The 15,675-nt window shown below is 39.4% G+C and overlaps 1 protein-coding gene across 1 annotated transcript in view; it reads right to left on the reverse strand.

Annotated features, from left to right (window-relative positions):
* The window catches only part of MCM10 (minichromosome maintenance 10 replication initiation factor), a 47,335-nt gene that overhangs the window by 11,845 nt on the left and 19,815 nt on the right, over positions 1 to 15,675 (reverse strand). Inside the window, exons 13-18 of the mRNA XM_023734357.1 lie at positions 15,372 to 15,489; positions 13,387 to 13,603; positions 11,980 to 12,124; positions 11,223 to 11,341; positions 9,239 to 9,352; positions 6,813 to 6,958 (exon numbers count right to left, since the gene is read on the reverse strand). Coding sequence (XP_023590125.1) covers positions 6,813 to 6,958; positions 9,239 to 9,352; positions 11,223 to 11,341; positions 11,980 to 12,124; positions 13,387 to 13,603; positions 15,372 to 15,489 — 859 coding nt within the window. The remainder of the gene's footprint in view (positions 1 to 6,812; positions 6,959 to 9,238; positions 9,353 to 11,222; positions 11,342 to 11,979; positions 12,125 to 13,386; positions 13,604 to 15,371; positions 15,490 to 15,675) is intronic.

Raw genomic sequence — 15,675 nt, forward strand, 5'->3', positions numbered from 1 at the left:
GCAGTTTTCCATTGACTTTAATCACAGGGCATAGTAGTACTAAGAGATGTCCTAAGGTATCTCTCGTATTCCAGACATACTCTTCTTTACCTCCATTATGTAATATCAATCCAATTTCCTCTTGGTAATCAGGATCAATCACACCAGCCAATAGAGTAACTTCCTTCTTGGCCTGTTGTACCAGAGGCAGGAAGAGCACAAAGTGGCCAGGTGGCATTCTTAACCTCCAGTTCAATGGAATCAGTGTTATGTCTCCTGGTGGGAGCATTCCTCCCTTTGGAATTAGACCACTAGATCTGCAGAGCATAGGGTTACAGGGACAGGAAGCAAAAATTTTTAGAGTGGATCACTAGGTGTAATAGTGAGTGTTTCCACTCCCATTTCCACCCTTTGATTCCTGGACCCATGAATCCTGGCTATGGAAGAAAAAGCACCACAAATTAGACGCTAGTTTAGAGCATATACAATCTCCTTGAGAACACTGCCCTAACCCTGAAAGATACTGACACCTAGTTGGTGCCATAACTGCGTCTTTAGAAGGCTGTTTCATTGTTCTATCAAGCCAGCTGCTTCAGAACAATGGGGAACATGAGACCAGTGAATTCCATGAGCATGGGCCCATTGCTACACTGCATTTGCTGTGAAGTGAGTCCGTTGATCCTAGGCGATGTTGGGTAGGATACCATGACGGTGGATAAGCATTCTGTAAGTCCACGGATGGTAGTTTTGGCAGAAGCACTGCATGCAACGAATGCACATCCATATCCAGAGTAAATGTCTATTCCAGTAAGAACAAAATGCTGCCCTTTCCATGATGGAAGGTGCCTAAAATTTTGTCAGATTAATTTCATCTAGCACTCAAATGTTTTACAAAAGTCCAGAGTCACTGACACTTCTTCCTTACTAGGTCCAATCAGCATAATGTCATCAATGTAATGGACCACTATGATGTCTTGTAGAAAAGTGATCAAGACCCCTGTGGAATAAATTATGACATAGGGCTGGAGAGTTGATATACACTTGAGGTAGGAGAGTGAAGATGTAACGCTGGCCTTGCCAGCTGAAGGCAAACTGCTTCTGGTGGTCCTTTGAAACAGGCATGGAGAAAAAGCCATTAGCCAGATCAATAACTGCATACCAGGTACCAGGAGATGTATTAATTTGGTCAAGCAATGAAACCACATCTGAAACAGCAGCTACAGTTGGGGTCACCACCTGGTTAAGTTTTCGATAATCCACTGTCATTCTTCAAGATCCATCTGTTTTTTGTACAGGCCAAATAGGCGAGCTGAATGGAGATGCAGTGGGAATCACCACTCCTGCATCCTTCAAGTCCTTGATGGTGGCAGTAATCTCTGCAGCCCCTCCAGGAATGTGGTATTGCTTTTGGTTTACTATTTCCCTAGGTAGGGGCAGTTCTAATGCTTCCACTTGGCTTTTCCTACCATAATAGCCCTTACTCCACTTGTCAGGAATCTCATATGGGAGTTCTGCCAGTTGCTGTACTCAGCAACTGGAATAGTGTACCTATTCCAATTATGTATTCTTGAACTGGAGAATTCACTACAGGATGGGTTCAGGGACCAACTGTGAGCCAAACCTGGGCTAAGACTCCATTAATAACCTGATCTCCATAAGCTCACACTCTGACTGGTGGGCCACAGTGACATTTTGGGCCTCCCGGAATTAGTGTCAGTTCAGAGCCAGTATCCAGTAATCCCTGAAGTCTGATTATTTCCTTTTCCCAGTGAAGTCATTCTCATAAAAGGTCATAGATATCTTTGGGGAAGGCTGGAAGAAAGAGTAACAGTATAAATTTTTGGCACTGTCATGGGGTCCTTCTTCAAGAGGACCTGGCCTCCTCTTCATTCAAGGGGTTGTGGGTCTATAAACTGGTTCAAGTCTGGGAATTTATTGAGGGGCTATGACTTTCTATTCTAGTGATTCGAGTTAGACTGCCGTTCACTTGACCTAGAATTTTTCTGCTTGTACAGATCAAGTAAAATTTATTCAGTAGACTTCCCATCTATTTCACTTTTAGGGACACCATGACTAAGTAGCCAATGCCGTTAAGTCCATATGAGCCAGACTATTCTGATTACTGCTTTGATTCTGCTGTCCGTTATGGTAACCACGCCCACCTTGTCTTTGTCGACTGAGTGCTGCCACTTGGCCCCTACCACTGTGGGGTCAATCAGCCCCATTAATTAAGTGCCTTAGTTCAGTTAGGGCACTTCCTACTGTCAAATCTGGCTTACATAAAATAGCAATCACAGCAGTCTTCAAGGATGCTGGGGCTCCCTTCATAAATTTGTTCTTCACCATTGTGGTAAGAAGTGTGTCATCTGGGTACTCCATGTGTGGGTCTTAACATGCCAATTTCCCTAAGCATTTGGATTCTTTCTTCTATGGTATACCAAGGCAGGTCTGGCATTTCAACTTGATTTAGTGTCAGCCACTGTGTAATCCATGCTTCAGTGAACCAGCCAAATAAACTATTAGACCCTTTCCTAAGCTCTCGAGCTGAGACATTGAATGAAGGATCTGTGCTTAGTGGGCATATACCAATAAACACAGATTGATCCAACCTTATGTTCCTTGCACCATTATTCCACAACCTTAATAGCCATTCCCACACATTCCCTAGGTTTCTGTTTGTACATATTAGAAAACTCAAGCAGTTCTTTTGGGGTGTAGCATACCTCCTACTGGGTCATGCTTCACCTTTTGGGGCTCGTTGGTACTTAAGTCTAGTTATAGGTCTAGAAGCAAAAATGCATGGTGGGGATGTGTTCTGAGAACATTCAGCAACATCTTGTAAGGCATCTGCCTCAGGTGATACCCCAGGCAATTACTCAGACGCCTCTCCAGGGGATGACCCAGACAAAGGCTCTTCAGACACAGCTAGGTTAAACTCATCAGATGGGGGTGGAGGAGATAATGGTTTTACTGGGTTGATGGCTTAGCAGACAAAGATGAAGTAATCTCTTCAGATGAGAGTGAGAGAGCTGGTTTTGTTGGCAGGAGTGATTCAATGGAATCAGCTTCCTGATTATCTGTTCATATGTCCCCATCCCAAGTTTCAGGATCCTATTTCTTCCAATCAATGCCCTCTCTTTAACTTCAGACACCATTCGAGGTTGGGAATTCAATCGGCGTTGTAATTCAGCCACTCTTACTCTTAACCTGGCTTTGGTTTTCGGCAATATCAGCTCTGTTACAACAAGAAATAAGCCTTTCTTTCAAGGTACAAGTGGAAACTTTGAGGTCGTTTATGTGGTGCTTGAGCTGTGACTCTGAAGCCCTGAGCTCATTTCTTTCTTTCGCCACTTTGTTTAGCAAAAGTACAATCAATTAACCAGCTTCCTTATACTTCTCATTCTGACAAAATTGTAGAAAGGGATCAAACATGCAATCACCCAGAGCCTCATCTCTCACCAACACCTGATCTATTGGTGATATTTTACATATTTCTATTGCCACCTCACGTCATGGATTATTATCCAAGAAATAACAGGAGAGTTTAACTTTAGAAAAACCTAACAATGTAATACACCACACTAATAAATTAAAGGAAAACAAAATCATACAATGAAGAAAAGGTGTCTGATTATGTTTAGTATCTATTTATGATAAAAAGTCACAGTAAACTAGGAATAGTAAAGATCTTCCTTAACTTGACAAAGATTATACTTAAAGGAGAAATTTGGATGCATTTACTTCAAGATAAAAACAAGAACTGAAAAGTCCACTATCATTCCTACTATTTAAAATAGTACTGGAGGTCCTGCGAACTCTATAAGGATAGAAAAAGAAATAGGGGTTTAAGAGTTGAAATAAAACAGATAAAACTTTCATTATTTGCTGATGACCATCTACCTAGAAAAATCAACAAACTGTTGGAACAGAGTTCGGTAAACTTGCTGGAAGCAAGATCAACTTACAAAAAGTAGTAATATTTTTCTACATCATTAAGCAACTAAAAAATACAATAGAAAATATGTCATCACTCACAATAACAGCATACCTAGGAACTATAACATATAACTTATCTAAGAATTAACTAAGCATACTCAAGATTGCAATGAAAACAGCTTTAAAACTCTAATAAAAGTCACAGAAGATGATCTAAATAAATGGAGACATTCCATGTTCTAAAAAGAGATAATTAAATATATAAAGACATCAGTCCCCCTCAAAATTATTTCAGTCATTTACTGCAATCCTAATCAGGGCTTCTGCTTCTGAGTGGGATAGAGTGCTTCTGCTTAGAGCGCCTATTGGAACAACTAGAAAAAGTAAATGAAGTACAGAAATCTTTATTGAAGGCATTGGAGACTGCAGAGACAAGAACTAGGGGACCTGAGAGGGAAGAGCCTTGGAGAGATGAGCTAATTTCTGTAGCCACTTTTAACGTGAGGGCATTTGCCAATTGCAGGTATAGGCAGGGAGCTGAGAATCTGGGTTTTGACCTGGTGAAGAGCCACCAGAAGAACTTCTGATGGAGACTAGGGGTCCTCAAACAATGGTTGATATTCCCATTAGGATATCTGTCGAGTTCTGGGGCTACAGAGACATAAGCAGAAAGTCTTTGAAAAGCAGAGTAAAGTTTTTCTTGGCAGTCTTGGAAACCAAAGATTAGTATTTGAACACAACAGGCTCTCATGTGCAAACACTGAAGGTCCAGGAGCTAACCAGAAGTAGATTGAGCTTTACCAGGGCTGTAACCCAGTGATTCAGCCCAGTCCTGACACAGAGTAAGGTGATAAGCCTAGCTGAGGGAGAGTGAGCCCTTTTGGGAGAAAGACAACCCCAGTGCCAGCCCACAGTTTTTTTGTACATAATGCCCAACATTTATTAATTGTAACCCTAATCAAAATTCTAGTTGGAATTTTTTGAAGAAGTCAATAAACTTACTCTAAAATTTATGTAGAAGAATACATGAAAATCTAAGTCAATCTTGAAAAAGAAGAGTAAAAAGGAGTGGGAGGAACCTTTGCTCTACCAGTTAAGATATACCACACTACACCGAAGTAATAAAGACAGTGTGGAATTGGCTCCAGAGAAAGTAGATCAATGAAACAGAATAGAGATTTTAGACACAGACCCATGGACATATGGAAATTTAAAATACAACCAAGTGACATTACTATCAATGGAGGAAAGACTGAACTATTTAGTATATAGTATTGGGAAAACTGGCTCACTATATGGAGAAAAAGAAAAAGAATTGTTATTTGTAGATGACCCTAAACCATCTATAAAAAGGATTTCCAGAATAATTAAAGACACAAAATGTTAAAGCTAAAGATGAAGTTAAGAGAAAAAAATGTAGGAGAGAATCTTATAATTTGGGGGTTGGGGTCACATAGGGAAAAGACTTCTTAAAAAATTCAAAAGAAGCCATGAAGTTATTAAAACAAACAGAACAACAACAAAAACTTAGTGATTTAAATTAAATAAAAATAGTTTGGAAAAATACATTTGCAATGATTAAAACTAAAAAGGACAAAGATCTTAAATACACAAGAAACTCCTGCAAATAAACAAAACAAAATGATAGGAACCCCAACAGGAAAATGAATAAGAGATATTAATAGACAATTATAGAAAAGAAATTCACAAGGCTAAAAAGCATATTAAAAGATACTCAAAATATAAGTAATCAGATGAATGAAAATTTAAAAACAATAGGATATCACTTTGTACACTTTGACAAAAATTAGGAAGTCGGACAACGCCAAGTGTTGTTGAGGATATGAGGCTATGGAGGCCCTCATGTACGTCTGATGGCCGTGTAGATTGGTTTGGCAATTCTGGAGAGTAACCTGGTACCACTTAGTTCCACTCCTGGGTATATCCCAAAGAAACTCTTACACAGGACCATAAGAGGACATGTAGAGGGATGGTGGAAAGGCTTTGGAAGCAATCTGGGTGTCCATCACGGGGAGAGTAGGCAGATGAAATGTGACAGATGCTCACCATGGAGTACTATTATCAGTTAGAAACAAAAGAGTAGATGTATACAGAGTGAATAGATGCATCCTAAAAATACAGAGCTGAGTGAAAAAAGAAATAAAATGAGATACATAACATTATACTATTCATGTAAATTAAAAATGTCAATATACAATACACATTTTATAAGAAAACAAACAAAAGGATAACAATCATGTGGTTGACTATGGTATTGGTGGGGGGTGGGGTGGAAATAAGGAACAGGATACATAAATGAGAAGGGCATTGAATGGACTAGTGATGATAATGTATCACAAACTGAGGAATGATTACTCCACCCTAACTCCAGAGAGCATCATTACCATTATATTCTATAGGAACGATGGCCTCTTGAACAGTCCAACACAGCAGCTTTGCCTCTGAACCTGAAGCAACCCCACAACAACAACAAAAAAATAACACAGAAGACCCTTAAAAGACACACATATGTTAAAAATTTTTTTTAAATGAACAAATAACTCCTGAGAGTAGAAAGAAAAAAATCCCATATCCTAGTCCCTAACAAACACACATATAGTCACCAACCCACCCTTCCCATACTTCAGTTAATTCTTCAACATTTTTTGAGGATCTACTATAGGCCAGCCATCATAGTAAGTACTGGGGATACGGGAGTGAAAAAGGCAGGATCCTTTCCTTCAACGAATTTTCATTTAACATTTCTAGTATCAGGGATAAACAGGAGCTGTAAGAAGGCTCAGAAATAAGGCTTGAACCTCACAAAACAACTGTCCAACATTCCAACGGACCAGCATCACACAGGACCTGGAAAGAGTCCTAGGCAATTCTCATACCTGCAGTGCTTTTTAGGGAGCCTGTCGAGGGAGATACTTCTGTTTCCACACGGACACTTGAAAAACCTCTTCACACCATCATGCCAGTGGTAGTCATGTTGCTCACTGACGCAGGTCTCTAAGGGCTTGAAATGGGTGTAGGCACACTGCATAGAACCAACAGAAGGACATACAGCCAGTGAAGCCCTTTGACAGAGAAATTGGCTACCTGTCATTAATCTGCTCAGTGATAACTTCTGTTCTCTTGTTCCTACCCAGGCAGCTGCTAGCGGAGTTTCCAAACTTTTCTTCTAGCTGCAGTGACCCATGTAATTTCTTGACTCAGCTGCATACTGATACCACTTTTCACATGCTCGGTCAATTTATAGTCAGGCCTGAAGTACATAATAATCTTCTGTGATACCAAAACAATAGTAAGGGTAGAAGACGAATATCATAAATCTCTAAATAGCCTAGGTTGGTCTGTCTTAATTCACTGTTGTCCTTTGATTATAAGATTCTATCATACACACATATATACACACACACACATATCCCTGCTGGCACAATGGTTAAGTGCTCAGCTGCTAAGTGAAAGGTTGGCAGTTCAAATTGACCAGCCACTCCACAGGAGTATGTGGCAGTCTGCTCTCCTAAAGATTACAGCCTTGGAAACCACATAGGGCAGTTCTATTCTGTCATACAGGGCCATTATGAGTCGGAATTGACTCAACAGCACACAACAAAAATAATAACAAACATATATACAAATAAAAAACACAAACATCCTATTATAGTTACTGCTTGGGAGCTATTTATGAAGGCTTATCAGTAGCTCTTTCATTTTCTCTTAAAAATCTCCGAGAGAGATACAAGCTTATTATTACTCTTAATTCATGAGCAGCAAACCCAAGACCAAACCAAAAACCAAACCCACTGCCATCGAGTCAACTCCAACTCATACCGACCCTAAAGGACAGAGCAGAACTGCCCCATAGATTTTCCAAAGAGCACCTAGTGGATTTGAACTGCCGACCTTTTGGTTAGCAGCCGTAGCACTTAACCACTACGTCACCAGGGTTTCCAAACCCAAGACAGAGATATTAAATAACTGATTTCCCTGGAACCTGTGATTATGTTAGGTTATGTGGCAAAGGGGAATTAAGGTTGCTAATTAGTTGATCTTAAGATAGGAAGACCATCCTGGATCATCTGGGTAGACCTAATGTAATCACAAAGGTCGTTGTAAGTGGAAGAGGGAGGCAGAAGAGGAAGTCAAGAGTGATCTGATGTGAGAAAGACATAACCCATTGTTGCTGGCTTTGAAGATGGAGGAAGGAGTTGATGAGCCAAGGAATCCAGGCAGGCCTTAGAAGCTAAAAAGGAACGGAAACAGATTCTCCCCTATAGCCTCCAGAAAGAAATGCAGCCTTCAAGCACCTTGATTTTACTGCAGTTAGACTTCTGAACTGTAAGATGATCAATATGTATTGTTTTAAGCCACAAAGTTTGTGATAAGTTGTTACAGTAGCCAATAGGAAATCAATACACCAGCTATATCCTCAGGTTCACCATTTTGTCAGAGTAATGCCTGTCATCTGAAGTAAAATGCAACAGTGACTTTCTTCTAAGAATTGTTTGAAATAATCACTTTTTACTTATTCTCCAAGGCAGAAACTTTCTGAAGGAAGCCCTACCTTTTTGGTAGCATCTGACTCAAGGCCAACCCCCAAATGTAGAGGAGAATGTGGAGGTTTTAGAAGGAATAAAAATTAAGAAAACTTCTTGGTAAGCTAGGCCTCTTCCCTTTCTCACACGTTTCTTTGGCTGACTGGCCATTCAGGTATTATTTAGGGTGAGTAAAAATGGAAATAGTGATCAGCAAAATCCTTTTCAAAATTTCCTATTTTTTATTAATGTTGGGAATAGAGGACTTAGAATGTTCCAACAGACATAGGGTGAAAATTCTGTAAACATGGACAAAAATGCAATGACATTTTGACTTGAGACTTAATTTAGCAGGTTAAGTCATAAGTAAAAAAAGACAACAGTCAGGGATCATAACCTGAGATGCCAAGTCAAGTAGTTCAACCAAGGTCCCAGGGACTGTGAATTACAGATGGAGGATATATTAGGAACTTGAGAAAGAGAGGTAAGAATAACTTGGATCCAGTGGTCAAGGGGAAAGAGATGTTAGAGGCTCATCTGCAGAGCTGGGAGCTGTGGTCAGATGAGTGGGAACCTCATCTATAAATGCTCTACCATTAGAGCCCAGCAGCCAAAGTAGGCAGGGAGCCAGATTCCTGGCTTCTGTAGGTAGTTTGTTTCCATTCTAATTAATTAACATGTTCAGGACTCCAGTCACAAGATATGGCCTCACATTCCACAGACTCTCAACACTAGCAGCACAAACAGGGCTTTGGGTCCCAACTGTCTCCTTCACTTACCGTCTTGCATGTCACTACTCGACATTTCACTTCTCTGATGTTTTTCATTTTTTCTTCCATTTGTTCTTTTTTCACCAGTGGCTCAAAATAGTGTTCCTGCAGCTCCGCCTCAGTCTGGAATGACAAGGCATACAGAGACCTTGTAGCAAATCCAATATATACTCAGGCAGCAGTTCAGATAATAATCAAAAGAGAACTGAAAAAAAAAAAACAGGTTAATTTTATGAAGACACTTGATAAAACCTAAGTGATCTGTAAACCAAATGAAGATTATAAGTAGAAATAAGCCCTTACTAGGCAAAGGATAGGAAAGCACTTGGTAATTTTTAAAACATCAAATACAAATCAAAAACACTAGCATTCTTAACAGCATCATAATGAGTAAAGTACCCACTAAATTACTGCTACTGTTCCAATGCAAACTCAACATATGGAAGGTGCTCAATACCAGCCTAGTGATAACAGCCCAGTGTATTAGACATTATTCTCCAGATCAAGCACTTGGCAGGAGAAATTCCTGGCTGTTTAGAACAGCTGGAAATAGGTATGAGGTCAGACAGAATGTGGTCAAGCTCTAGAGTTACTGCAGTTACACAAGCAAAAGGGCCCATGTCTGCTGGTGGTCACATGAGGCAGAGCTCAGTTCTACAGTCCTTCAGGGTGGGCTCTATCATCTCTCCTGACTTTCAAGCTCATAGAAAGACATGAGATATAACTGTCTCATTAGTCATTTGTTAATGAAAAGAAGCGCAGATCATTCAGAGTAGTGGTACTCAAGGAGGACAGTACTGTCCTGAAGGGACTCATTTTGAAACTGTGTAGATTTTTTGTTATCTTAATGATTGGGGGGCACTACTGGCAGGGACCAAGGATGCTACACCTTCTGCAATGCTTCAATACTGAACAGTTGACCGCACAACAAAGAATTGTTCCCATGTGGCTTCTGAATGTTGCTTGGGACATCATGTGCCTACGAAACCCAATTATAACCCTAGAACCTAACTGTTTTATATACAACCCTGAAGTATTTGTGCATGGTTTTTAATATACACTGCATATTCCAGGAGTGTAACTATATTGAAGGACAACTGTACCTTGGTTTGCCAGGATTGTTCATCATTTAAAAAAATCACATTATCCAAGAAATATGCCCATGGTATTGAAGTCACCAAGAAAACACACATGCATCAGTCTTCATTTCTAGCTGCCTCATTTACACTTATAAATACAAGTCTGACTACTTCATTACAGACGTCCCTCCATATTCACGGGGGAATGGTTCCAAGACGCCCGTGGATACCAAAATCTGAGGATGCTCAAGTCTGTTACATAAAATGGTGTAGTATTTGCATATAACCTACTATTACTTTATAATAACCTAATACAATGTAAACACTATGTAAATAGTTGTTATACTATACTGTTTAGGGAATAATGACAAGAAAAATAGTCTATACATGTTCAGTACAGATACAACCATCATAGGCCTAACTACATAGTACACGTCAGCAACAACGTGACATTTTTTTAAAAATATTTTCGATGCTCAGTAGAATCCGCGGATGCAGAACCTGTGGATACAGAGGGCAAACTGTATTTCTTCTAGTGTAGTTGTGCTCAAGCATCTACATATTAAAATATCTATTCTTATTACAGTTTCCTTTTTAAAAAAACATCTTATTTTATTTCTGCTGTTGAGAATATACACAGCAAAAAATACACTAATTCAAGTTTCTAAATGTATGAATCAGTGACATTGATTACATTTATTTTTCTTCTCTATATTAGTTAGGATATTATATTGATATTTTTGAAATTACTAGCATATGTAATTTATATTATCTGTGAATTTTACTTCAGGATAATAAGGGAGCAATACAAAATACCTGTTATTAAAAAGGGGCATGGGGTGTGACAGGGCATGGGGCATGACAGGGCTGATAATTACTGAATCTACATCATCCTTTGTCTTTTGGGCTCTTACCTCTTTGAGGATCCCTGTGTACTTAGATTTTGCTTTTAGAATTTTCTGAAATTCTTCAGATTCCATGTAGGCAAGTTGCTTTCTCCATTTTTTCCTAGCAGGTTCCAATTCATCCTCAGCTAGAACAGAAAGGGAAAATATTAACTGTTAAGAGAAGAATTTCAGAAAGCCAGTGTGGTCCATTGACTCAGTTTCCCTCTACCCTTTCTTCCTCTGCCTACTACATCCTTCAAACTTCATTACCCCAGGTGGTACCAGCAGAGAAAAGCTCTTAAGAAGAAATGAGCTGAGAAGTAGAGTCTAGATTATTAGATGGTGGCAGATTTGACCACTAGATTAGAACCCCATTTTCATCTTAAAACAGGGAGCTGATTATGATAATAGACAATAACAGCAAAAAGCCTACTTACAAATTGATTTTAAAGTAACACTGACAACTTCAGAGTTTTAAAGACAAAAATAGATCAATATAAGACAAAGGGATTTTACTTCTTTCAAAGTAAGTCTTTACACTAATAATGTATGAAGATCCAGCGAACAATCCTTTTCCCAAATATTCAAATTGTGCACAATTTCATTGCAATTTAATATGATTATAAAAACCAATCAGTTCCAGATGGCAGAAATTCTGCTTAGGTATTCTATACAGAGGTAAAATGAAGTAAAATGACTTCTGACATCAGGGATGCTGGTTATGGTTTAGAATATTTCCTTTATAAATGGTTTCTCTTTCCCACTGCTTTGAAATCTGCAGTACCTTGAGGAGAAATTGTGTTGTTTTTTTCTACACAGTTCTTCATTTTCAGGACATCCTCCTGGTCCATTTGCTTCCTCTTAATGCTGTTTGGGTCTGTCTTTGTAAGAATCTGGCCTTTTGCCCGTAATTTGGTTATCGCGGCTAACTAGAAAAAAGAGAAGAGAGGAAGATGAAAATCTAAAAGAGGAGACAAGCACCTATAAATCTGTACCTCTTGCAGTTATTAACTAGTGAATTCTGGCTGCTCTCGAATATAAACTGGCAAAATATGTCTTCATTTTACTTAGCATTATTAACACAATTGTTAAGATTTCAAAAGCATGGGAGCCAGGTCTATAACAGTTTAACCTCAGCTAGCCTGTAGACCTCAGTTGCAGCACAGGCATTTTATTATGATCTTACACATCTAGAAACACACTAGTGAAGAAATTTTAGACGTTCCTGCTCAGGCCCATGAGAACAGCTCTATGGCTTCTAGATACAGAGGAATCGCATGATCGTTTTGGAAGTTTGTTTTGCAATCAGACAGATCAGGTTAGAATTCTAGCGCTGCCACTCACTAGCCTTCTGGAAGTTTGTTTTGCAATTGGACAGAATTAGGTTAGAGTTCTAGTGCTGCCACTCACTAGCCTGTAACCTTAGGCAAATTACTTAATTTTTCAGCCTTGGTTTCTACATTTATAAAATGGGGATGATGCATTACCTATTTTGAAGTTTGTGGCTGTGCAGATGAAATGGGATGACGTATGCAAAGCAGGTACCTGTACACAGTAAACAGCATGTATGCATATATAACAGGTCCTGAGTAATATTAGTAGATACTGGCAATTGTTATTATTATTGTTACTAGTACTATTATTATTATTACGTGTAAGGTTTTGGCTTACAGCTAGCCTTTTGCCCCTAATTTGGTTATCTCAGCAAACTAGAAAAAAAAGAGGTTCCAATGAGGTGGTTTTGGGACTCTCGGGATGGAAAGGTGGAGAGTGTTGGGCAGTGGGGTTTTGAGTATCCCCAGCCCTCACTTCATCCAGAGTGACTTAGCTTTTATCTGTGTACAGATTGGGCTTCTGTATAAGATTTCTTTTAAAGAATGAGTCCAGTGTTAAACAAGCTTGAAAAACAGTATTTTACAGTCTGTCTCAACAATGCCAAGAATTTCCCTATTGCCAATGTCTCCAGCTATAAAACATCTTCGTCTAAGCTGTCACCTTCAGCCTGACAAGAAATAGTGGTAATAATGGCTGTCTTGGATTAAATAAATACTATTATGTTGATATCATTTAAATTTCCTTTGACTGCAATAGTCACAATCAATAAATAGCAATTGGGTATCTGCCTTCCCTGGTAATAAGTATATAAAGCAGAGGGCAAATTCAAGTGTTCAAGAAGATAAATGCCAGTTACCTTTTTGGCTTCTGCTAAAGCATTCAGTCTTGGTCTTGGTGGTGGTGACTCATCAAAGAACAGAACATCATCTCCTTCAGAGACGCCTCGCCCAAGCTTGGGTGTCTGTGTGGCTGGGACTCCTTCCAGCCTGGGAAATTCAGCTCCCGTTCGTGGAGACTGACAAGGGGGCTGTCGAGAAGAGGATGGCAGAGCTGGACTCTCGCCTTTACTGGAGCTTTGGAGAAATATTTAAAGAAATATGCAGTAACAAAATATGTAAACAGGACTTTAGAAGATGTAAAACATGTCTCTAGACCTCACAGTGGACTGGGAGACCTTATATAGGCCACCAGCTGACAACCAGTTGATGGTAAAATAATTTCCCCTTCTCGGTTAGTAATTCAAATCAGCACACAGTAAGAACAATACTGGCTTCCTAAACTCTTTTGCTAATTGATTTTTCATTGAATAAGCTAATAATTGTTTTCCAGTTTAGGACTGATATTACTTTTATCAATTGGCTTTTCAGTGGATCTCTTCTATGGAACACAGACCTGAAGCTGAGACGCAGACTATATTCCCAGCCTTGTGGGTACCTCTGGGAGCTTTGGGAACTCGCTTAACCTCTCTGTATTTTAGTTTTCTTTACTCTAGTGGGAAGAGACTGTACATGTGACACATTTGAAGGTCATAATAGAAACCCGTTGCCACTGAGTCAATTCTGACTCATAGCGACCCTATAGGACAGAGTAGAACTGCCCCATAGTGTTTCCAAGGAGCAGCTGGTGGATTTGAACTGCTGATCTTTTAGTTAGCAGCCAAGCTCTTATCCTCTGTGCCACCAGGGATCCTCATAATAGAAAGGCACTATAATTTGCATGGTGGTTATTTTTAATACAGTTTTAAGGGCTATTTAAAAACAACAACAAACTTCAGATATCATCTAGTCCAAATCTCTTACTTTATAGATGAAGAAATTGAGACCCAAGATTGCGAGTAATAGGTGATCTGAGGCTAGTACTCTTTTTACTCCCACATATTCACTCTCAAGCTCTAGGCTGAGCTTGCTAACAGGTGCTCTCTTTTCCGACAAGGCCCACAACTCCGTACATAGTGGTACATGTGGCAGCTGCACATATTCATGCCTCCTGTAGGCACATGCTGAATACTGCTACAGAGGTTCCATCAGCAGCTCAGACTAACCAACCTCAGTCCAAATCCATTCCCTTACTTTTTCCAAAAATTTCCTCTTCACTTATAATTGACTTCCCTATTCATGGAACTACCTATCTTTTGGTAGCTCAGATTTGGGACAGCATAACAGTTAAACATTGGGGTACTGAGTTCAAAACTTGGCTCTCTGACCTTCAGTTTCATTATTCATAAAACAAGGCTAATAATACCTATCTCAGAGTCATTTTGAGGACTGAATGAGATACTATCTTTATGCAGTGTGCAACACACAGTGCTTAGTACATATTAAGCACCTGTAAACAGTAGCTCTTATTACTACTGTTTAGACAACCTGAATCCAGGAATCTTTGATTTGTACTCCTTCCACATCCATTTCCACTTGTTTTGCCTCTAAAATGACTCTATATTCAGTGCCTCATCTTATCATTTACCCGAACAACTGTAATCTCTACTTGTTCTGCCCTGTATTTAAAAACCTAACTGTGGCAATACCAAAAAATGGGAGCCAAACAGGGCAAAAGATGCTTTCCCCTTTCACAAAGCATGCTTCATATTTTATTCCTTTTCCTCAATAATTATTGTATTCCTCAACGTAACCTGTACCATTTGGTCTCAGGATTCACTAGCATAAGTAAGAAATACATAGCCTAAAATGGTATTTAGGTTATGTTAAAATTATTTTAAAACTTTCAAAGTTAAAAATGTAGCCAACCAAAATCTAAAGTCATGTTTTTGAAATCTATTGAGACATTCTGAAGATTCCTAAGATGTGTTATCTAAACATGGACTATAAAGTCTGCCACTCTTACCGTTTCTGTATTTCCTCTGATTTCTTTTTCCTCATCTCCAACATACGTTGTTTCTGTTGTTTCAAGAGGGCTGATGCTGAGACAGACTGTATGGCAGGTTTTGCATTTCCCATGATCCCTAAAACACAAGCCCACAGACTCAGAAGGTTCACTGAGAGAACTCATGTATATACACTACACTAAGAGTCCAAGGTGCCCTGGTGGCTGCTAACCGAAAGATCGGCGGTTCAAACTCACCAGTGGCTCTGCAGGAGAAAAGACCTGGCAACATGCTCCTGTAAGATCTGCAGCCTTGGAAACCCAA

This window comes from Trichechus manatus, unplaced genomic scaffold (genome assembly GCF_000243295.1).
Source record: "Trichechus manatus latirostris isolate Lorelei unplaced genomic scaffold, TriManLat1.0 scaffold00067, whole genome shotgun sequence".
Classification (NCBI taxonomy): domain Eukaryota; kingdom Metazoa; phylum Chordata; class Mammalia; order Sirenia; family Trichechidae; genus Trichechus; species Trichechus manatus.